The 24,801-nt window shown below is 36.2% G+C and overlaps 1 protein-coding gene across 2 annotated transcripts in view; it reads right to left on the bottom strand.

Moving 5' to 3' along the window:
* Nucleotides 1-24,801, bottom strand: part of PLCB1 (phospholipase C beta 1) — a 669,446-nt gene that overhangs the window by 236,166 nt on the left and 408,479 nt on the right. For both annotated transcript variants that reach the window (XM_038571644.1, XM_038571645.1), the window contains exon 4: nt 8,025-8,162. In XM_038571644.1, the coding sequence (XP_038427572.1) occupies nt 8,025-8,162 (138 nt within the window). The remainder of the gene's footprint in view (nt 1-8,024; nt 8,163-24,801) is intronic.

Genomic DNA, 24,801 nt, shown 5'->3' on the forward strand with positions numbered 1-24,801 from the left:
CTCTTCTTTTTATTATGAATGCCCGTCTTTTGAATTTTGAACTTTTAAACCTTCATGTGGACATTCCATATGGGTGACATTTTCACAATGTAAAAGTTGAAGATGTGCATCTTTCATCTGCTCCACACTAATCCAAAATACAAATGTAGAATGTGGAATGAATCTCATTTGCCAACAGAGGACATCCACGATTACAAAACTCCAAGACCAATAGTGTAGTGCATTGACTTGGTAAGATCTTGGCCCTTATTTACAATCAGGTGGGGGAATATCTGAAGATGACATAGGCACATTTTGCTAGTATGAGGCGGTCAGGAATAGCAATGAATGAAGATCTCATAAAACACAATAATTCATTTATAAATGTCAATCTTTTTGGCATATATATATTCTACCCCCAAGGAGGTCCTGCACAATTTTCCATTATATTCTAAAGTATACTGCTAAAAACAATATATGATATGTCATTCTATTATTCTTAATCATTTTTGTTTAAAGAAAATAAAATCTACACCCATTGCTCACTCACCAGAAATTGGTCCTAAATTCAAAAAGTTAAAGGGATAAATATAAATAAATATTTTGTACAGAATATATTAGTGTTTGAAAAATCTTATTTCAATGTGTATGTCATATATATAAATATACTATTAATTTGGAGGAATGTCTAAGAGAATTCCAAGTTTTTGATGAATCAAGTTCTACGTCAAGAACAGCTAGTGGTAGCTGTGGCAGGTCCCTTCACTGCTTCCTCTTTCTCTTATCTTTTCCAATTTCATTTTGTAGACAATATTTTCTTTTTTCTTAAAAAAAAAAAAAGCCCCTTCTCTGTAGCATCTTTTCTGATTCCCTTCACCTAAAAAGCTTCAACTATTTGGCTACTCCAAGCCATTTTGGAACCATTTTAACTGGTGGGTGGGGGAGTGTGATAGGGACTATAACTATGAGTAGGAACAAGGTTGAGTTTGAGACAGATAAACAGGATGAAAGTCATTGTAGTTAGTGTCATCCCTTTCTCCTACTGAAAACCTTGGCAAACTTTTCTTCCATCCTGGGAAGAAAGGGCCTGGAGTAGCAGCTAAGAGGCCTCAATTTCTTCAACTCTATAAAATAAGAAAATCAGAGAACATGTGTTCCAAATCCCCATGGCTTAAAGTTTTTCATGATCTATCAGTTGTTTTTAAGGGCTCCAAATCCCCCTTTCCCCTTTCTTTCTCCCTCTTTCTTTTCTTTTTTCCCCAAACACACATGTATTGAGCACCTATTATACACTAAGCTAGATCCTAAGAACATAGAAATGACTAAGCTATTGTTTCTGACTTTAAGTAGCTCACAAATCCAAGGTAGGTTGTCAGATACACTGACAGATAGTTACAGTGTGATAAATTATGCAGAAAATATACATGGGGTTCTATAAACAGCAGAGAAGTAAACTCCATTATTTGTGGAAATCATGAGATGGAGGGGGAGATGGAGGAGTTGTATTTAAGCTGAGTCCCCTAAGGAAAGCTTGGAAGTTCTCCTGGTAGACAAAATGGAGAAGAGAAGTCTAACAAGGCACACAATTCTGAAGGCACCAAAATTAAAATTATAAAGGCAGAAAGAACCACAGGTAGTTAGGAGTTACTGGAGCGGAATGGTACAAGGGCCTAAGTGATGAGTTATCAGCAACTGAGAGCAATCAATCCCCAGTGTCCACTGAGGTGCTCACTGCATCCTAGGCCTTCTATAAATATTTGCTCACTAAATGAATGAATTCAATAGACAGGGAACTTTATTTTGTAGGTAATAAGTAATAAAAAGGATTTCAAGCATGATCAGGTTTGAAGGTTGTTTTTTTTTTTTTTTTAATCATTCTCATGCAGATGGGCACATATAGTTGAGAGCAAAGAGAGCGTTCTAAGAAAGTAGGTAGAAGGTTCCCAGAGGTGAGACCTGTCAAAAATTTGAACAACATAGCAAGGAGATGAGGGATAAGGAAAGAGATGTGAGAGCTAGTTAGAAAATTCAGAGAGCTCGCAAGTTATTTGGATGATGGGCAAGCATCTAGTGTGGTGGATGAAGGTAGGGAAAATTTCCAGGGAATCCAAGTTTATACCCTCAAATGAGTGAACTATATTTTCTATGATGTTTATAGCTGTAGAGATGGGAAAGGTTCCCTGAAACATTTAAAATAACAGCCATTCAGTTTATAGAGCATATCTTTGAAAAACTCATTATTCTGCGACATCAAAATGTAATAAATTAACATATAGACATCCATTATAAAACATTATTTTTTGTGTGTGAATTACTGTTTAAAATACCAATTGGCTCAAACTGTTTGTTAAAATGTCATTATCTAACAAAGCTGAACATATGAAAACCTATGATCAGCAACACGTATCTCACAGAAAGCATATGTTTATAGCAACATTACTTGTAATAGCCTGAAACTGGAAACTGCCTGAATGTTCATGAACCATAGAATAGATAAATCAATTATAGTATACCTTTTAGCAAAGAAATGAACCAAACTATAACCACATGTAAAAAATATAGAAGGATTTCATATATATAAAGTAATAAAAATAAAAGTAATCTATAAAGTTGGAGGTCAAAATAGGGACATGTTAGTAGGTTACACACTGGAGACTTGGTGATGCTCTATTTCTTGATCTGAGTGCTATTTACATGGGTGTGTTTTTTCCAAAATCTATCAAATTATATAGTCACAATTGGTGCTTTTCAATCAAAAATTGAAAGATAATCTGGTTCCTCGTAAATAGCATGTTTTTCCTATTTTATAAAATGCTTCAGAGAATTTAGTGTATAAAGAATTAAAGATTGAAAGCAATGGCATCTGAACAAAAAATTTCCCCTGCACAACTCTGCCATTAGGCATCTCATTCTTAACCCACTGGATGGATCCTTGCTGTTTCAATCCACTGCATCTTAATACACTGGAGCAACACCTAGAAATTTGAAATTTACCAAACAAGGCAGTGGTTCAACAGTATGTCTATGCAGGGCGCCAATCAGAGTGTCAAACATCTAGAACTGACTATCACAGCCTGAATCTCCAATCCTTTTTCTTAGGGTGATAAGTTATGTCACTAATATATTGCATTGAACAAAGATTGGAGATATGAGTTGGGGAGGTGAGAGAGGGGATGACTTCTAGGAACCCAGCCATGGAAAGGGACTAGAACTCAGAGGGAAGACATGTTGTCTTTGCACACTGGGATTCCCCTTTGATAATCATGAGACAGATTTGCGTTCTTGCTGAGCTTCTCTCAGGGAAGGGTGATCTCCTAACAGTTATCACTGAATACCTGAGACCTGAAGGTAAACACCGGTATATGGCAATCCTGTGAACCTCAGCCTCTAGATCAGAGCAATCTGTCTTACAACGTACACAATGCTGTTTAGACTCTATGACCACCGGGGGTAGTACATACTAGAAGTCTCTTTCTATGTAGCCTCTTCCCTCAAACGAGGGGCTAGAACTGAGCAAGTGGAAGACAATTATTTTATCTTCAAGCTCCTTGACCAGTGGAAGAATTTACATTTTGGTTAATATGCATATAACAACATTATTTTGGGGGCTGATGTGAATGATCCGACTCTTTGCAGTCTACTTTAATCTTACCAGTCAGATCTTGAAAGAAATGTACCAACTGGTGCTGAAAAAGGCTTGAGGGTTCAGATTGTCTTTACACTCAGCCACTGACTTCCGTGTCCTTCGTCACTGAGAAAGTAAAGGCAATCAGAAAATGTCTTCAACTTTCTCCACATGTACCCCTTATTAGCATCTATAACAACATGCTCCACTTTTCCTTTTCTTATTGAGGAAATGTTCTTTCTCCTGTCTGAGCTTAAGTACTCAATCTCTGAACAGGGTCAACACACTTTTTAAATAAAGAATCAGATAGTAAATCTTTTAGGCTTTGTGGTCCATATGGTCTACACCACAGCTACTCATCTCTGTCTAGCCAAAACAGCCATAGACAATATGTGAACAAATGGACATTGCTGTGTTCCAATAAAAGTTTTAGAAGAGGTGGTGGGCCAGAAGTGGCCCCCAGGCTGTAGTTTACTGAGCTCTGCACTAGATCCTACTGCTTCTACTCAAGAATTTGCTCTTACAAGTCTTCTCTCCTACCTTGGCACTTTGTTTTCCCTCTATGGGACCATTCCTATTAGCATACATGTATATTGTTGCTTCTCACACCTTTTTTTTTTTAAAATTTTTTTCTTTTTTCAAGATTTTTATTTATTTATCCATGAGAGACACAGAGAGATGCAGAGAGAGAGGCAGAGACACAGGCAGAGGGAGAAGCAGGCTCCATGCAGGGAGCCCGACATGGGATTCGATCCCAGGTCTCCAGGATCACACTCTGGGCTGAAGGCGGCGCTAAACCACTGAGCTACATGGGCTGCCCTGCTTCTCGCATCTTAAAAACCATTTCTGGACCTTGCTTCCCATTTCTCTGCTGCCTTTAACATCAAAACTTCTAAGAAGAGCAATCATTTTTGAATTTTTTTTCTCTCTCTTGCCAATATTCCCCAGAGCCCATTCCAATAGGCTTTTGACTCCACCATTCCACTGAAGTTACTCTAATAAAAGTCACTAATGATCTCTATGTCATTAAATGCAATGGTTCATTCTTGGTCTTCATCTTGGGCAGCATCGGACCCTATTGTTGGCCACTTTACTCATCTTGAAATATTTTCTTCACCTGGCTTCCAATTACACACACTATCTCATTGCCTCCTCACTGGCCTCCTTTTCTGGTTCTTTCATATCTCAGTCTCTTCATGTTAGAGTACTGATGACTCAGGCCTTGGACATCTTCTCTATCCTCAGTCACTTCCTGGCTGATCTCATCCAGTCTCATTAGATAGTATCTATATAATAAATAAATAAATAAATAAATAAATAAATAAATAAATATTATCTATAACCTGATGACTTCTAAATTAATATATTATATTTGGCACCAATTCCAGCCTCATATATCCAACTCAACATATCCACTTGGGCGTCTAATAATGACCTCAATCTGCACATGATAAAAACTGGACTCTTACTATATACCCCCACATGTGCTCTATTTCAGAGGGCTAATGTGAAATCCTCTATTTCTCTGGCACATTAAAGGGATTGCCCCTCCAGGGAGCAGGGAAAGCTGATCCTTAGAGTATAGAGTAGTTGGAAAGTCAAGCTCCTTAACAAAAAATATCACTGTTGTATAATTGCAAGAGATACCATGTTTGTAGTCCAATTACAGAGAGAAAAATTGAAAGTGTTCTCTTCCATCAATCTTTTCTTAAAGAAGTCACTTGTCTTAAAGAATAAATAAAAAGTTCAAATTCAAGTGATTTATGTTTATTAAGAAATAAAGCATACAAATCTAGAATAATATATTTGGGTAAGTTCAAGTCGTAGTTCTGACTAATTTTTTAAATTGATCCAAGAGATTTCTCAGAAATATATGATACTGCTATAACTGAGCAACTTCCTTCAGATTTTTTGCCCTCCCTGCACACCCCATAAAGAAGTAACCCTCTTTTCCCACCCCCATATCCTTTCTTCCTGCTTTACTCTTCCACACAGATTTCCATCTGACCTACAATATGTTTCCTTCATCATTATGATTTATCTGTTTATTTCTCCCAGAACACTGGCTCTCAGCATTCTAGAATGCTGTATCCTTAACACTGGAATTGTGGTTGGCGTAGAGAAGGAAACTGACAACTTTGTGTTGAACGAATGAACAAGCCAGAATTCCTTTGTAAATAATTTCTTCTGGAGACATTCGAGTTTCAAAGCAGCTCAGGTTTCTGTCAAGCGCTCTACATAATGAGACAGGCTGACTCCTTTGGCATTGGCACTACACAAAGCACCATGTACACTGGCCCCAGAGATTAAATAAAAGGTGTGATGTTATGAGACAATACTAACAATTAGAAGGAGGGAAAGTACGTTTTGGGAGTAAAATGGTCTTTGCAAATCTTAACCTGCTGACAGAGCAATTTCAGTGAGGGAAAAAAAAAATACCTTACTGGGAAGGCAAAACATATTCTGTATTTTCATTAATTATACCAGGAACATCAATTTGCTGCTGGAAAAATGTCTACAGATACAGTCCTCATGGAGAATATTACAGAACTCAGAAATCAAAATTCCTAAAGAAAACTAATGGGTAGGAGTGTACAGAGAGAAGGAAATTGAATATGTTTTAAACATAACTGCGCAAAGGTTTAATGCAGTATAAGATATGTAGATTGGCTTGTAATATAAAATCTATATTCATTCTTAGTAAAAACCTCCCTAAAACTTACTGTCACTTATTGGATGTTTCTGAGAGTTAATGAATCTCCTGAATTGGTTACTTTTTAAGCTGAATATGGTTGCATTTGGGGAAGATATCTTAAAAATATTTTGTAAATCATTAATATGTATTTACATATATTCATTCATCCATTCAACCATCCAGTCATATACTGAGAAATGAACTATATACAACTCACAGATTACCAATAGTATACCAGAATAAAAACTCTTGCTAGGCAAGTATAATGCTATCACACTGAATGTTTCATAAAACTGAAGTCTCTCCAAACATCAAAATAAGTTATACCTCAGAAGCAAATGGGTGACTTGGTTCTTAGAAGGAAAATAGACTAGGTCTGTAACACAGTCTTGGAGAGTAGTTTCCAAAGACTTCAGACTGTGAAAACTGGCTCGCATTTCATTCATTCCTTTATAAGAAATAGAGTTGATGTTATGTAAATGTTGGAAATAAGCCTCTACCATGATCACTAAAGAATTAGAGTTCAGATCATTACTTTTGGTGTAGGTCAGAGAACTGTCAGACCATGGAGGGTTAAAAATTTATAAATCAGGGATCCCTGGGTGGCTCAGCAGTTAAGCATCTGCCTTTGGCCCAGGGCGTGATCCTGGAGTCCCGGGATCAAGTCCCACGTCGGACTCCCTGCATGGAGCCTGCTTCTCCCCCTGCCTGTGTCTCTGCCTCTCTCTCTCTCTCTCTGTGTTTCTCATGAATAAATAAATAAAATATTTAAAAAATATTTATAAATCATAATGATAACTGGCTTGACATGACCCCATAGTTATCCTCCACATGAGAAGTTCTATAAGGGCAAAGATATAACATACAAACTTAAAATAATTCTTTGACTCATTTTCTTAACTCTTGAAGGAAAGGTATGAAGGATAAAGATCATCATTAAATCCTATGAACTATAAACATGAACAAAGAAAGCTCTTCTTTCAATATGTTCATTTTAGTACTCTTTTCATGGCAATTGAACTGGTCCAGAGAAAGCATCAAAGTTGAGCCCAGGGTTCCCAGAAATTGATAGCTTCTCATTTGATAGATCTTGCCTGTATTCTAGTTATTTCTGCATGTATCCGAAAGGCCTGCCATATTAGTAAATTAGCAAGTCCTTAATGGAGAGGCCCTGTCTAATTTACCATCCTAGTCTATAACTGAATAGATGTTATTTATTATTATTATTTGAAATTTTTATCTTAAAAGTGTTTAATACCTTCTCATATTCATTAAGCAGCTACCATGTGTATGGTGGTGGGTTAGGTACTGCACACAGTAAAAGAAGTTAAAAATGTGCTAAGGATGTCTGCTCAAGGAGAGGATTGAATGGAGATCAGGTCAGAAGTTTTATGGAATGAGGTTAAGACACAATGTGTGGGGACAAGATGTTTAGGGAACTAAAAATTGGTTTCACTTATATTTTCTCCTGCAAATAAATTATATCAGATGATCAGACTGATTATCATCAGTCTTATTCTTGATGAAAAATCTCCATAATTCTTAGTAGATATCATTATTTGGAGGCATTTGAATTACACTTCTACCTGAGCAGCTGAATTATTTTTAGATGTAATTTTAAGACATGTTAAATATGACAAAAACCCAGTCTTTTGCAGGCATCAGTACAATATAATAAGGATTCAGAATGAGGTGACAAATGTCAGGAGTTTCCATCCACTATACCTTGGCCACTTCTTCTTGGAAAGCCACGAGATTCAAATGGGAGATGTTAACTAAGTCAGGCCCATACACCACCGTTATCATGCGATGCTCCAGGCGTCCGATGTTCCCCACATCCAAAAGTTCACGTAATTTGGGGTCCTAGATAATAAATGTTGAAAAAGTTAGTCTATAACTAGAGATTCCAACATGGTAGCATAGTTTCAAAAGTATTAGATCCAAAATGCCTGCAAAACAAAATTGCTTTTTATTCTTACTAAAAATTAGTATGATTGAAATCCCAAACCCCATCATGGCCCAGACAGGTAGAGTAACCTGATGAAAGGTTGTAGAGAGAGAATTTCTTCTGAGAAATCTCTTACAACTTATGGTCCTCATGGGATTATATAACATGAAATGAGCAATACAGAGAAAGACAAATATTGTATAATATCACTTACATAAAGAATTTTTTTAAAAAGCTGAACTCAGAGAAAAAAGAGTAGAGTGGTTCATTCCAGGGGCAGTGGTGTGGGGAAAATGAGATTTTATTCAAAGAGTACAAACTTCCAGATACAAGATGAATAAATTTTAAGGATTGAATGTATAGCATGGCAATTAATATTATAGTTAATATTGTATTATGTACTAGAAAGATGCTAATAGAGTAGATCTTAAATGTTCTCACCACAAAAAAGAAATGGTAATTATGTGATGTGATGGAGGTGTTGGCTAATGTTGTGGTGGCAATCAGCATTATATTGCAGTATATGCGTGCATCAAATCATCATGTTGTACATTTTATAGTTACACAATGTTATATGGTAACTAACCTCAATAAACTTGGAAAAAAATAAGACTTATGGTCCTCAGTCAACAGCTCTGTCATACATCTTTTAGTAGCATATTTTTATGTGCCATAATTCTCCCTTTATTTCCTCCAATCATCCCACGAATCGCATATTGAAATACAAAATGTCTCCTCAATTCATGACACATTAAGAAGAAGAAGGTGATTCGTGTAGAATCAAAACATGGTAATGCTATCTAGGCGTGAGGCGGAAACATGGCTGAGAGTCACAGAGTGCACCTTCTCCAACACTGAGTTCCATTGTAAAGACAGGCTGTTAGACTGGGCAAAATGGCGGCGCCTGCCATGAATATGTTCATTTTAATTCCACTGCCAGAATGTACTGGGATTTGGACATAGAGAACTTCTGCGATCTTTTCAGAGCAAGTTCCATTCTTTGAGATATCATAAGTAAGGATTCCTTGGAGATCTAGTCCTGCTGGGAAATGGAGGTTTCTGAACCTCCCAAATTGAAGTAAGACCTAAAATAGGACTCATTCACCTTGGCTGAATTCCTGTTCCTCTCATTGGAAATGAGAGGTTCATGCAGAAAATTAACATCAAATCAATCACTTAGCAAATCTGCAGCCAGCTTCTGAGCAAGGAATAGATTTGTATTCTTATTTATTTAGCTAAATTCTGTGCCAACAGGGCCTGGTTATTTTGATCTCCTTGCTGAGGTTTATATTCACAAATTCATGTAAGAATTTGCATTCTTACAAAGAAAAAGTGGTTTTTTTTTTAATTTTTTTTTAAATTTATTTATGATAGTCACACAGAGAGAAAGAGAGAGAGGCAGAGACACAGGCAGAGGGAGAAGCAGGCTCCATGCACCGGGAGCCCGATGTGGGATTCGATCCCGGGTCTCCAGGATCGCGCCCTGGGCCAAAGGCAGGCGCTAAACCGCTGCACCACCCAGGGATCCCGAAAAAGTGGGTTTTTAACAAAAATGAAGAAAGAAAATAAAACCTTTCCGGCTCAATTATTTGATCTATTGCCATTCATTCTTTCTTAGTTAATAAAACTTTCTCCTCTGTTTGTCTACATAAAGAGGAACATTTTCAGGTAAGTTATGAAGAGAAAAATCCATTTCAGAGGTGTGCCTAATATAACTAAAACCTCAACTCCACTAACAAGTTGGGAACTTATCAAAAACATCAGGCCTCCTAGAAAGATCAAATATTATCACCAGAACATCATTTTGCATGACCTAGAAAAGGAGAGGAATAGAGGAGAAATTTTATTAAGCAAGCAATAGCAAAAAAAAAAAAGGGGGGGGGGAAATTTTTAGCATTCTAGCATTAATGAAAGATTAAAGGAAAAGATTCAGGAAGAATGGATTTTTTTGTGAAGACTAATAAAGAATGATTCTAGCTGTTCTGTGAAATGATTAATTGCATCCTGATTTTTAAACATTTTGATTTACTTATTTTTTAATTCAAGTATAATTAACATACAGTGTTATATTAGTTTCAGGTATAAAATATAATGATGAAACAATTCTGGTCATTTCTTAGGGCTCATCATGATAATTGTTCTTAATCCCCTTCACCTATTTCACACATTCCCCCCACCCACCTCCCTGGCTACCACCAGCTCATTCTTTGTATTTTTGTTTGTCACTTTTTTTGCTTTGTTCGTTTGCATCATAGTTTTTGAACACGTTTGAAGCATGGTTAGAAAAGAAAATGATCAGTACTTTTAATTTTTTTGTATGCATACTTGGAAGAGAAAGGTAATTCTTAGAAACCATCTGAAACTTTAATTATAAATAACAAATTTAAAATCAACAATTACAGAGTCTATCTGCGATATTGTGATTTATAAGAAAAATAGATTTGGTCATTCAGATGACCAAAATACATTTCTTGAATGGATTTTGGTCATTGTCTGAGGTTTCTGGCTCACAGCCTCTAAAACCAGAGCATCTTCTGTTCAGTCCGTATTACTTTACTAATTCTCATGTCATTTATTTATTTATTTATTTTTTAAAAAGATTTTATTTATTTATTCATGAGATACACAGAGAAAGAGAGAGAGAGGCAGAGACACAGGCAGAGGGAGAAGCAGGTTCCACGCAGGGAGCCTGAGGTGGGTCTCGGTCCCGGGTCTCCAGGATCACGCCCTGGGCTGAAGGTGGCGCTAAACTGCTGAGCCAACTGGGCTGCCCTCTCATGTCTTTCAAAAACAGGTTTTCCCACTTATTATATAGTTATTGATTAAAGAGTGCCCCTCTCAGAACTGCATGGACTAGGTGTGGAGGTCAGGGAGGAGCAGGTATCTGAGAAGCCATTCTGTATATAAGTGTCTCTACATCTGAGATGTTGTACAATAAATAATAAAAAAGAGTATTGAGCATGAACTACAGGCACAGTAAGATTTGAGAAATATTCTTTCAATAGAAACCACAATATTTTAAAATTATGTAATTCTGGAAGTAAATAGAGAAATTGTTTGAAGTATGTAATAAACAAGTTCTTTACTAATGTCCTTTTTTGGTGACTGACCATACCAATTTTTAAACTGTATTTTACTATCTTTCCTACCATTAGTCATTTTATTTGTTTTTACAAGTCCTTTTCCTTTATGTTTTTATTAACATCAAACTTGGGTTATACTAGTATTCTCCCCCTTAACAAGCGACTTCTCTTTTTACCTATACTCTGAGTTTTCTCATTTTGAACACAATATCCCAAGGTGACATGGTAGCCTCAAACCCGAGTTCATTATTGAGCATATTGACATATGAAGGGTATACTGAAAAAAAATATTTCTCCTTTCAAGTACTGAAAGCTGCCCTCAGTTGTTTCAGCAGAGGAGACACTCAGAAAATAGGCAAAGGGAGAATTATCTGGGAGGATAAATAGCAAAGGCACCGAAGTGTTTGGAGGTCCTTATAGGTAGAAGGAATTTAATAGAAATACCTTGAAAAAATATTGTTTTTGGGTACATCAGTCTCAAGTCTGGGGATATGAGTGGCTGTATTTCAAAAATGAATAAAATTAAAGTAGTAACAATAACAAAACCGTACACACAATTTGCATGAAAATCACCCTCTCCTAAAAACCTATCCTACTAAGGATTTTATGTCTGAGATTGTCTTTCCTTCTTTTCTTTCTTTCTTTCTTTCTTTCTTTCTTTCTTTCTTTCTTTCTTTCTTTCTTTTCTTTTTCTTTCTTTCTTTCTTTCAAAGGAAGGGGAGAGAGAGAGAACACATATTCATGAGTGGGGCGGTGAGGGGGGCAGAGGGAGAGAGAATTGCAAGCAGTGCTCAATCTCAGACCCTGGGATCATGACCTGAGCTGAAATCAAGAGTTGGATGCTCAACTGACTGAGCCACCCAGGTGCCCCTGTCTGAGATTTTCTTATTGATTGAATATCCTAACCAGTTTCCAGAGAAGTATTTACCTTCTCAGGTTACTACCAAACTCAAACACATTTCTTGGTCCCTGTGATTGATATATATTCCTTGAGATTTTTATAAAGAAAACAAGCTATCTCTACAATTCTGTAATAATGTTAAATTTATCTGTTGGAGAACACTAAAGAATATAGCTCAGAAAACAGTAAGAGATGAACTTGGAATTTCGTATTTTCACTAAGCTGTCACTCAAGGCCTGCTTTCCCCTGAGAATATACTGATATGTCTCTACGGTTAGAATTAGCCAGACAACTAAGAATTTTGGCAGCTACAATTTAACCACACTGTGCAAGAGTTAAGTCCTAGATCACTTCCATTCCCCTAAGGGTTACAAAATGGAGACTGTCTGACTGAATAAGCTCACTTTCTTTCAATCATCAGGATTCATGATCAAATTACTTCATGTCTGTTGCAAAGAAAGTTACTCAAGTTAATAACTCTCATTTCTAGGTAATAGACCAATGAAGAAAGTAAAGACCATTCTATACCTGAGACACATGGCGCCATTACAGCATGTATTACTATAATTGTATCATTTAAAACGTTGGAAATTAATGGAAGGGATAAACACAAGCCAAAGGATGATTTTTCAAAGAGCTAAAAGCTTTGTTCCTTAATATGACTTTTAAAGGAAAGCTACTTTATTTGTATATTTGATATCTGCAAGATAAAATACCTTTTAAAGATCTGTACATTTCATTTTTGACACCAGAAAAATTTTGGTACAGAACATATACCCTACTCAGCCCCATGAAATATATGTTTATTGGATTTTAGGCTTATGGAACAATCTGTATATTGGTTAATTTTATTTTCAGCACTTAATGCAATATTTTCAACATGAATTACAGTTGTATGAATGTAACTTTAATCCATCTTTCATATAATGGATCAAGTATATGAAAGTCTTTCCATTAACACACAGTAAAATAGTCAGAAATAAAGTGACAGATTCCTTGTTTATTTAAGTGACTTTTAAAAAGTATGGCCAAACTTAGTAGATACTAAGCTACCATTTCTTTGAAGGCAGAGCAATCTCTTTTTATGCTTTATTCAAATTTTGTTGTGAAAAAAAGATATTAACATAATATAATATAACATAATATCCAGGATGGTTCTCCATCAAAAACTTGAATTTAATATTTGCCTCTCAAAAAAAAAAAAAGATTAACAAATTCCCTTAGAATCAATACTTATCCTCACACTTTTCATTTTAAAGGTTTCTCTTCCCTAGATATTTGCAAATGCCATGTCTGAGAAAATGTTAGTATCCAAAATATGTAAAGAACTTATAAAACGCATCATCTCCCAAATGAATAATCCAATTAAAAATGGACAGAAGGGGGATCCCGGGGTGGCTCAGTGGTTTAGCGCCTGCCTTTGGCCCAGGGCATGGTCCTGGAGTCCCGGGATCGAGTCCCGCGTTGGGCTCCCTGCATGGAGCCTGTTTCTCCCTCTGCCTGTGTCTCTGCCCCCGTCTCTCTCTCTCTCTCTCTCTCTCTCTCTCTCTCTCTGTGTGTCTATCATTAATAAATAAATAAAATCTTTTAAAAAAATGGACAGAAGACATGAATAGACATTTTTTCAAAGAAGACACACAGCGAGTGGACACATGGAAAGATAATATCACGCATCATCAGGGAAGTGCAAATAGAAACTACAATGAGATTTCACCTTACACCTGTCAGAATGACTAAAATCAACAACATAAGAAACAACTGGTGTTGCAAGGATATGAAGGGAACCAACCTTTTTGCATTGCTGTTGCGAATGCAAACTGGCACAGCCACTCCAGAAAAGAGTATGGAGGTTCCACAAAAGTTAAGAGTAAAACTACCCTTGATCCAGCAATCACACTACTAGGTATTTCTCTGAAGAACAGAAGAATTACTAATTCAAAAGGATACATGCACCCCAAAGTTTATAACAGCATTATTTACAATAGCCAAATAATGGAGACAGCCCAAGTGTCTATCAATTGATGAATGGATAAAGAAGATGTGGTATATATACACAGTGGAATATTACTCAACCGTAAAAAAGAATGAAATCTGAATGGAGCTATAGAATATAATGCTAAGTGAAATAAATCAGTTAGAAAAAGACAAATACCATACGATTTCACTCAAATGGGGGAATTTAAGATACAAAATAAATTATCAAAAGGGGAAAAAAGAGAAAGGCAAACCAAGGAATAGGCTGAACCATAGAGGACAAACTGACAGTTACCAGAGTGAAGATGGGGGAGATGGGTTAAATAGGTGATAGAGATTAAAGACTAAACTTGGCATAATGAGCACTGGGTGTTGCATGAAAGTATCAGATCACTATATTGCATTCCTGAAACTAATATTACACTGTAAGTTAAGTAACTGGAATTTAAATAAAATCTTAAAAAAATAAAATGAAAGTTTCTCTCTCCTTTTAATGAATGTGATGAGGAATGTCATTCTCTTCAGGATGTACCAGTAGCTTAGGCAGCTGACATAGCCAGCAACCCTTTTCAGATAAAACACCATCCACTTGCATGAACCACAATTCTGAAATACAGTGCTGTGAACATTCTCCTATGCAGAGAGGAAGACTTGGAAGATGTGTAGGCGTTTTTTTTTTTTTTTTTTTTTTTTTTCCTGTAAGTGAAAGGTGAGGGAGGCTTGGATATTTTTCAGCCATTCCTTTAGATGGAGGGAGCAAGAGGAAAACAAACTGACTATGACAAAGAAAGTGACTATAGGCAAATACTAGAAAGAAAAAAAGAGCAGATAAAGTACTGTCCTTCAGATTTCACAATGGTATTATAACAAGATCATTTATGTTTGTTTGGATAGAGTGGTGATGAATGTATCAAGACAGTCTTCACTCATGGGGAGCTGGAGTGTACAAATAAATCTACCAATAGAGAAAAGAAAATATAGTTGGCCTGCCTATGAATCTCCATCCAAAATAAAGTAGTTCAAAGGTGCCAGGCATGAATTGATAGAGCTAAAGTTAATATGCTATTGAAATATAAAATAAAAAAAATGTTTAGGGAAAAATGTAAAAACAACCATCCCCCAAAATATTCCCTTTGAATATGAACATATCCACTTGGCTAAGGGTTTGGTTATTCTTGGGAATGGCCACAGAGAAGAGAGAAAATTCAAGGAGAATGTCCAAATAGCATTCTAGTGATTAATTAAAAATTTAACTGATTGATGTTTTTCTCCTCTCCATAAACAAGCTCAGAGCACTGTTTCATATATTTTCAAAAGCTAGAAAGAAAAGAAAGAGAAAGAGGGTGCTGGAGGTGTTCAGATGGCTGACACTCAGAAGTAGCAGAAAAAAGAATTAAAATAAAGTGCCCAGATGCCTGGGAACAAGTGAGTTAGTCCCAGAATGTGAAGATGTTCAAGGGACATTTGCCACAACTGGAAAAATGCTGTACAGACAGTATTTCAAGAAGTTGCATTATCTGAGCTGGATTGCAATGCACCTGCTTAGCTAATAGGATGTTTGTCTTGATGCTCCAGAAGCAGACATGAGTGAACAATCTGGAGGCAAGTAGGTTAATTTGGAGGTGATAACGGGAAGGGTGAAGAGGGAATGAGAAAATGAGATGGGAAGAGAGAAAGCCAATAAACTGTGATAATGAGAGGTTTACCACTTTGAGCAACTGAGGCTCCATCCATTCAGGGCCACTCTAAGAGACTGTGAAGAACACATTTGAGAATGTTCCCCAAGGAGTGTTAGGAAAACTAGAATACTGATCCTTTAAATCCCATCTATCATTGGTGAAGAGTGTCTCCTGGGGTGTTTTCTTGCATCATGGCCAGAAAGCATTATCACACATATATGGGAGCCCTGCAGGTCCTCTCTAGGGGTGGAATATATGTGCCTTGAAAATGTGTGTTACACTGTTGTAGTAGTAACTCTCTGAGAAATGCAACCACCTAAACACCAGCAAAATTCATATGTGCCTGCCACTGCCACTCCAGTGCATAAAGATCTTTGTGCCCCAAGGGGTCATGGTACTTGCAAAGCAGGCTATTGGACATCACCTGTCCCTTCCTGTTTAGCTCCCTCACTAAGATGGTCAAACTCATTTTATTTTTCTCCAACTTTCTGGGAGGGAGTTGGTGTTTCTAGATAAGTCTCAATGTCGTTGTGCCCAAGTTTTGGAAGAATAAAGAGGCTCATTTGGTTTTTTTTTTGGGGGGGGGAGTTTAAAGATTTTATTTATTTATTCATGAGAGATACAGAGAGAGGGAGAGAGAGAAGCAGGCTCCATGCAGGGAGCCCAACGCGGGACTCGATCCCAGGTCTCCAGGATCAGGCCCTGGGCTGAAGGCAGTGCTAAACCGCTGAGCCACCTGGGCTGCCCAAGAGGCTCATTTGTTAAAAGAATGCAGATACATTAACCAAGTTCACCCTGGTGTGTGCATCCTTTACAGGTGAGTTTTTTTTTTTTTTTTTTTCCTCTTTTCCTATTTTGTTGTAATGTCAGCCTCCTTACATGGTACTTGATATATAGTACCCCTTCAATGGCACCAAAAGAGTTTCTGGAACCTCAGAACAGAAGTTAAAATGAAGCATAACCAAAAAAAGGCTCAGTAATTCCTTAATAAAGACAAACACAAACAATGCTCCCTTTGCAGTTTCCGGAAAATCCAAGTGTTCCCTAAGACTTTTGACACTTTGAAGAGGATAGTAGAAATTATATCCTCCCTGTTTGACTTTGAGTTTTGGTTCTGCCAATTAAAAGCAATGCGGTCTGTTGAGATTTCCTTAATCTTTCTATGCCTCAGTTTGTTAATTTGTGGGATGAGGATACTAGTATTGACCTCTTAAAAAGTTTGTTATGGGAATAAATGATTAATTATATTTTAAGTGTTCTGGGTAGCACATAACAAGCTGTGAGTACTTGAAAAATAAATCAGTAGCTTGAAAATGAAAGACAATATGGGGGTATCTGAATAATTTAATGGCATCAGAGTATTTTACTATATACACTTACATATATATTTATTTACTTTATGACCCAACAAGCAAGACATATATTTGTATTTATATTTATACATTTATGGTTCATGTATATTTGGCTGACTATATTCTACTCCTATGCATTTAAATTTTTAAATTTTCTTTAATTTATTCTTCCATGAAAAGCATAATTCAAAAAGAGCTAGAAAACAAGTCATTTCTAGAACTTTTATATTTAACTAGCTTTGAAAATTAGGCAACTTGTTTTTTGCTGTTTCAGATTAGCGTCCACACAATATGGGTGATAGTAATGCCTGCTCATCTTAAAGCATTGATGTGGCGACCCAAATAAAATCTGCAAACAGTAGTGTGCCACCATATATTTTGTGGTGACTAACATGATTAACTTAAGGATGACGTGAAAATTGGCAGTAAAAGATTATTAGCTCTATATCTTTCCCTTGTTAAAATTATAAAGGATTGTATGGATTTAGAGAAGTTTTCCTTTCAGTTCGCTATAAATAATTGAAGGAATTTAAAGTAAATGGATACCTTATAAGTGCCTAAATACAGTTGTGAATATGTTTGTTAAAGTCTCTAAAAATATTTCAAGAAAAAATATTATTTGATTTTCAGATTGATCTCGTTTTATCTACATCTCTTCTCTTTTCCATTACTCTAGATAGATGAGTTAACAATGCACAAAGATCAATAATGTAGTTATTTCTTTAGAAATACAGGAGTATAAAGCTTTTCACAATTCCAAGTCTGGAGGAGGTCTCATGTCTACTTTATAAGAAATAACTAGTAGCATATAAATAAGCTCTGCCTTAAGTGTGCCTCTTTGTGTGGTTCTCGTTGAAAGTAAGAAAATATCTTCTAAAATTCTTTTTTTTAAAGATTTTATTTATTTATTCATAAGAGACACAGAGAGAGAGGCAGAGACACAGGCAGAGGGAGAAGCAGGCTCCATGCAGGGTGCCTGATGCGGGACCGGATCCCGGGTCTCCAGGATCACGCCCTGGGCTGAAGGCGGCACTAAACCGCTGAGCCACCCAGGCTGCCCATCTTCTAAAATTCCTTACTGGGAATTACTCTCACTCTGTCTTACTCTTCTGAGCCATCTTTTCTTTCCCCTATCAGTTTTCCCTAGGGGACTTTGTAAATCCTTTGAAACCTGGCAAGTCAAATGTTTTTATATCATCCTATAAAGACAACATTTAATGCACAGAGTGTTTTAGCTCGAATTGTAATGTTGCCCAATTTCCTATCAAGAGAACTCAAATCATGCTATTAATAAGGACTAACTCAAATTATTCCACTTCTTGAGTTCTCTAGTTCATTTAAATATTTGCTTTATGTTCAAAACAAACACTGTCTTAGGTACTCGGGAAACAGAGTATACGAAGTGGGTGTAAGAGGATTCATATACTTTCCCCCTTTTTTTTTCTTCTTTAGTGATTCCCACTTAATACTTTTCTTGTGAAACACAGTTTAGAAGATATTGGAAGACTGCTTCACAGTTTCACTCCTATCTAAAGATTCCCTAACATTGTTGGGTAATTTTAGCAATTAAGTACAAAAAAACCGGATTGCATTGAACCATGAATAGGTTGCTTCTAATAGTTTGCTGGTACACATTTAAGACTTCCAACAGAAAAAACAAAAACAAAAACCACAAAGAAACAAATAACAAGAACAAAAACTCCCATAGTCCTGAACTGTAGAATTTCCTGATTTTCATAGTGATTAAGCTACATTGATAAATAAAAACAGGTACTACAAAACCCCATGGTGCTTACAATCTGGTGAGGAAACAAAGCATTAGTCAAAGAGTCTGTAAATAAATGTAAGAGGTTTAGTAGGTGAACCTAATATATATAATGGAATAAGTGAGGGCTTCCCTAAAAAAGTATTAGATCAACTGAAATTTGAAAAATGGGAAAGAGTCTTAATCATGTGTAGGAGGTGTAGTAAGAAGCACTTCAGGCAGAGAAATGGCACATGCAAATGATTTGTGGCAGGAGAAAGAGCAGCAAAGTTCCAAGTAAGTAAGAGAGCCTAGGTGAAATGAACCAGAGGGCTATCCCTCTATAGACAGGGGACCAGACTATACTAGGAATATGTCTCTCCTTGTTAAGGAGTTCTAAACCCTTGAGCAAGAGAGAGGAAGGGTTTAAAGCAGAGGAAAGACAGTATGTGATTTGCTAGAATGTGGAGAAAGATTGCAGGTTGGCACCTGCAGCATTTTAGGAGAGAAGGACTTGTAGCATAGTGGTGCAACTAGACAGAGTTGAAAAGGTAAAAAATCAGCTTGAAGTGTTGTTGGATTGTGTATCGGGGTTGAAGAAATGCAGGTAGCAGCAATAACTATTAGATTCTGAAAACGGAGGCGATGTGTAGTCAGGAGGCTCAGGGATGCCTGAAAGAGGGACAGGTTTAGGGGGAGTAGATGGAATGATAATGAGTTTGGTTTTTAATCCACTAAATCTGAGGTGCCTTTGAGACTACTCCTACTCCCTGATCATAAATCTGTTTGCAAAGGTCTTATCTACCAGTGAGTGGCTACAGAAAACAAAGACTGATTCCAGTTTTATTCTAGATAGGATGCTAAATACGTCAACATGTCAAGTAGATTTGTTACACTTTCTCCTCTTCCATGGATTTCAGGTCATTGTCCTTTAATCCCTAACATTTTTTTCTTTTATTCCCATGTTAAAGTCATTTTATATTTATCAAAATATAGCCAAAGGAAGCCAAATGAAATATATACATTTAAAGACCAGCTTTTGAAGGGACTTAACGAGAAGTGACACCTTTTGGATAATCTCTACAGGAGACAGATATTAACAAAAAATTCTGTGTATTGTTAAATTCAGTAGTGGAAGGGGGCACTTGAGTTTTAAAGGCACTTTATCAAAAACATTGATTTCTAAGGCTGTTCTCTTGTATGAAAGCAGTTTTGAATAGTAAGTTAGGACAAAAAAACGCATCATCAAATTGTGATCTGCGAGAGGTCTCTACATATAATGAAAAAACTATGAATCACTGCTTTTCTTATGAGCTTAGCTTCCCCAAATCCAAGTGATTTGCAAAATTCTCAAATATTTTAGTAGTATTTTCAGGCCAACATGTAAAACTAAAATCATTTAAGCACACAGAATGGAATAGAATATGCAGCTTTTTAAAGTGATGTTTTGAGGAGTTTTAAAGAATAGGATACAGCACTTATGGCATAATATCAGCTATAAAAGTGACACTGAACCCTTGTACATGTGGTGTTAATTCTTTGACTCTATAAGTAAAGAGAGCAAAGACTTGAAAGAAATACAACTAGCAGTGCTTATTTCTATGTGGTGGAATGATAGGTGATTTTTTTTTCAGATAAAAGAAACTTCTGAATATGAACGTATTACATACTCATAAAAAGTTCAAGTAATTTAGAGAAGTATAATGAAATGAAATTAACCCCAAATTTCACCAGCCGGAAGCAACTACTAAAAATATGTTGTAGAACATTTTTCCGGACCAACATTGTCTAATGGAACTTTCTATGGTAATTAAACTGTTTAATATGATAGCCATTAGCCACATGTATCCAGTGAATATTTGAAATGTGGCTAGTGCAGTTAAAGAACTGAATTTTTAATCTACTGTAATTTAAATTTAAATAGCTACATGAGGTCAATGGCAAGTTAAGTTCTAAACATTTCTAGTGTTTATTTTTTTTTCATTTCTAGTGTTTAGATAGTGTAGTTCTAAGCATTTCTCTTTACACACGCACACATGGTTTTATATAAATAGGCTCAAATCACATATTTATTTGTTACTTGCACATTTATCAATAGTTTGATGAAGTGTTTATAGACACAGGCATATATTCCTCTTTTAATTGATTCTGCAGTATTCATTGTAGGAATTTATTTAACACATCATTATATAATGTATTTAATATACCTCTCATCATTGCACAGATTTTACTATTCTAAGCAATGCTTCAATGAACATCTCTGTGAATATATTATCATGTACTTTCATGTACTCGACTGATGATCTAATTGGGATAAATTCCCAGGCTTGGAATTGCAGGGCTGAAGGTAACTTGTCTATATTCCCAGTGCTCACTAAAGAGGCGTTACTAATTTACAGCCCCACAAATAGTGTATGAGGTCACAAATATGAGTTATTGACAATTTTTCATCTTTAGCAGATTGTTAAAATAATATTTTATTATTTTTATTTATGTTTTAAAAATTAATAGTGGCAGCAAGCATCTCTTCTTGTCTATTGGCATTCACATGTCTTTTATGGTATGAACTATTTGTTCATCCTCCTATTTTATCAGGATATTTCTCTTTCTTATTAATTTATAAAAAGATTTTTTTGTTAACACTTTACCTAGTAAATATATATTTTTAAGATTTTTATTTATTTATTCATGAGAGACAGAGAGAGATAGAGGGACAGAGACATAGGTAGAGGGAGAAGTAGGCTCCATGCAGGATCACAGCCTGAGCCAAAGGCAGATGCTCAACCACTGAGCCACTCAGGTGTCCCCCTAGTAAATATTTTGTAATAATTTCTCCAAATGTATCACTTGCCTTAATGTTTGTCATAATGTATTTTTTCTCTCTGGAAATTTAAAAGTTTTTGATATTCAAACCTATCAATATTTTAGATCTTTTTTGTCTGATTTATTGTCATCTATAGAAAGGTCTTCCCTATCTTGACAGTAAAAAATGTATTTACACATATTTTTATTTACAAAGTTTTGATAAGAATATATTTTGTCTTCATCATTTTAGTACTTTGTAACTGGTTATAAAAACTATACACTCTCTTTTTTAAAGAGTTTATTTATTTGAGAGAGAGAGTGAGCACAAGAGAGTGCAAAAGAGAGCATGAGCAGAGGGGAGGAGGAGAAAGAGGGAGAAGCAGGCTCCCCACCAAAGACAAAGCAGAGAGGGGTGCTTTGATGCAGGGGTGGGGTTGAGGATGGGGCTCAACCCCAGGACCCCGGGATCATAACCTGAGCTGAAGGTAGACACTTAACAGACTAAGCTCACCCAGATGCCCCAAGACTATGCACTCCTAATACACTCTGTTGTAATATTGAGATAAATATTAAAAAGTACTTTAAAAAATAACAAGCACGTTTTTTAAAAACGAGAGTGCTAATAGTTTCTTCACAGTCTATAGATGAGGATTTACAACTGCTCGGCATCATGAGAGAATCCTATATTGACTGCAAGTCATATACCAGCACAGAAAGGAGACAGCTACTAGCCTCTGAATTTCCCCTTGTAAGATTACTAGCCTCTAAAGGGGCCTCTGAATTTCCCCTTGTGAGATTACAATACTCAAAGGTATGCTTAATGGGCACAGCTAATGTCCCTGAAGTGAGTATCCAAATGTACATTGTTGAATTTATTACTCTTAGGAGACCTTGAATTGCTCTGCCATAGCCATATTCTAACACTTGAATAAAAATGTCATAATTAACGGTGGTCGCTGGTGTCACTTTACATAATTGCTGTTTTGGCTATGGGTGTGCCACACACACAGCTCTATAATGTATAGGGAAGTTACAAATCTAGCATAGTATTGGGCAGTACTCAACACTCCTTGAAGAGCCTTTAAACGTCTTCTTTTTTCTTTTCTTTATTTTTGAAAAATATTTTATTTATTTATTTGAGAGAGAGAGAACACAAGTAGGGGGAGCAGCAGAGGGAGAGAGATGCAGGCTCCCTGCTGAGTAGAGAACCAGACACTGGGCTTGATCCCAGGACTCTGGGATCAAGACCTGAGCTGGAGGCAGTTGCTTAACCAACTGAGCCACCCAGGCACACCCCCCCCCCACACACACATTTTTTTCTTTTGGAGAAATAAAGAGATGCACATTTAGATATTTAATATATGTAGTAGAGGCAACATTCAATTCCAAGCTCTACTGCTTTATGGTTAAAAAGAAAACAAGAAAAATAGCCTTGTACCCATGCATCTCACAAGTAGATCCATTCCTACTTGACATTTATGTTAAATTGTATCATGTATAGGAGACACACTTAAATGTGATCATCCATTTAGGACCCAAAACTCTTCCTGAAAAGTCATTACAGACAGTAACTTTTTCTAGATTGTCTCAAAAAATGCCCTTCATACAGAAGGGAAGTGTGGTGTTTCATACTTAGGTTGGTAGTTTTGCTTTTGTGTAATCAAGCTCTGCTGGAAAAGAAGCATAAAGTCCCCTAGCACACAGGTGAAGCTATGGGGACCCAAATGAACTGGGACATGTGGCCTAGTCAGTAACTGGGGCTGAAGGGTCTGTGGTAACCTACAGATCTGTGGAGTTTAGTGGGTCCATGATAACCCAATCCACCTAAGGAACACAGGACATACAATGCCTCACGGATGTTTAAACTAGTGGGTAAAGAGGCCTCCTGGTGAAACCTCTGGAATTCCACTAGGTTATGGTAGAGAAGAGGCTGTTAGACAAATAAGATGATGAGAAGATGCAGACATAAATGAGAGCTCTCATTTATGTATGGCTCTTGCTCTACTAGCCCATCCAATGAATGGCACAGATGACATCTTAAGGACTGCCTTCTTCAAAATTGCCTTTTGGATCTTTATATCATAGAGTCCCAGGAAAACTCTGAATGCTTCCTTAAGTGAACTTTAGTACAAGAATTGATTCACCTAGACATAAATGAATATTCTGGGAACCTTATAAATACCATAAAAATACTTCTTTCATTTATATCTATCTTTTTTATTCATTCATCAGACTGTATGCTTTTATTTCCATTCTCTATGCTAGGGTTATATCTATAAATGAGGTATAATGGTTGCTCTCAAAGTTCTAATGATCTGGTAAAGGAGAAACATACATAGACCATTTGAGTATAATAGGATAAGTGCTTTTGGAGCACTGAAGAAGGCCACCTAATTGTGTTTAAGAAATTAAAAAGGGTGAGCTCTACAGCTGGTTGGTTTCTCAACAGAGGACACTTTGAGATGACCATACCTTTTAAGAATTTGCAGACACAAGAATAGTGCAAAGGAAATGTTCTCAAAATAGCAGTAGGAACACTAAACACTAAGACAGTTGATCAAAGAGCCGTCAAGTATTCCCTGCACACTTAGTCAATACAACTCCATCAACTATATTTGGCCTATAAAATTTCTTCTAGTTCATATCACCAGCCTTCATGCAGAATTTGTTTCTACAATCCCTGGAAGTGAAAAACATGTGGATATCATGTTTTCTGGTATTAAGAAACTCATAATTTTTTTACTATGAAAATAAAGTCTTAATCGAGTCTTCTAACATTTTAAGATAGTCAGTGCAGGCTGACAATTAGGTCACTTATTGTGGAAGAACTGACTACAGTGGAAACCTTTCTTGGTGATCTCTTTGTTAAAGATGCTGATGTGTTTTTAATTTTAATCTTATATATTTTTAAATATATGTTTATATATATAGTTTTATATATATATATATATATATATATATATATATATATATATATATAGTTTTAAAACTAATGCTTAACTTTATCAAAGCCAAA

The sequence above is a fragment of the Canis lupus genome, chromosome 24 (genome assembly GCF_011100685.1).
Source record: "Canis lupus familiaris isolate Mischka breed German Shepherd chromosome 24, alternate assembly UU_Cfam_GSD_1.0, whole genome shotgun sequence".
Lineage (NCBI taxonomy): Eukaryota > Metazoa > Chordata > Mammalia > Carnivora > Canidae > Canis > Canis lupus.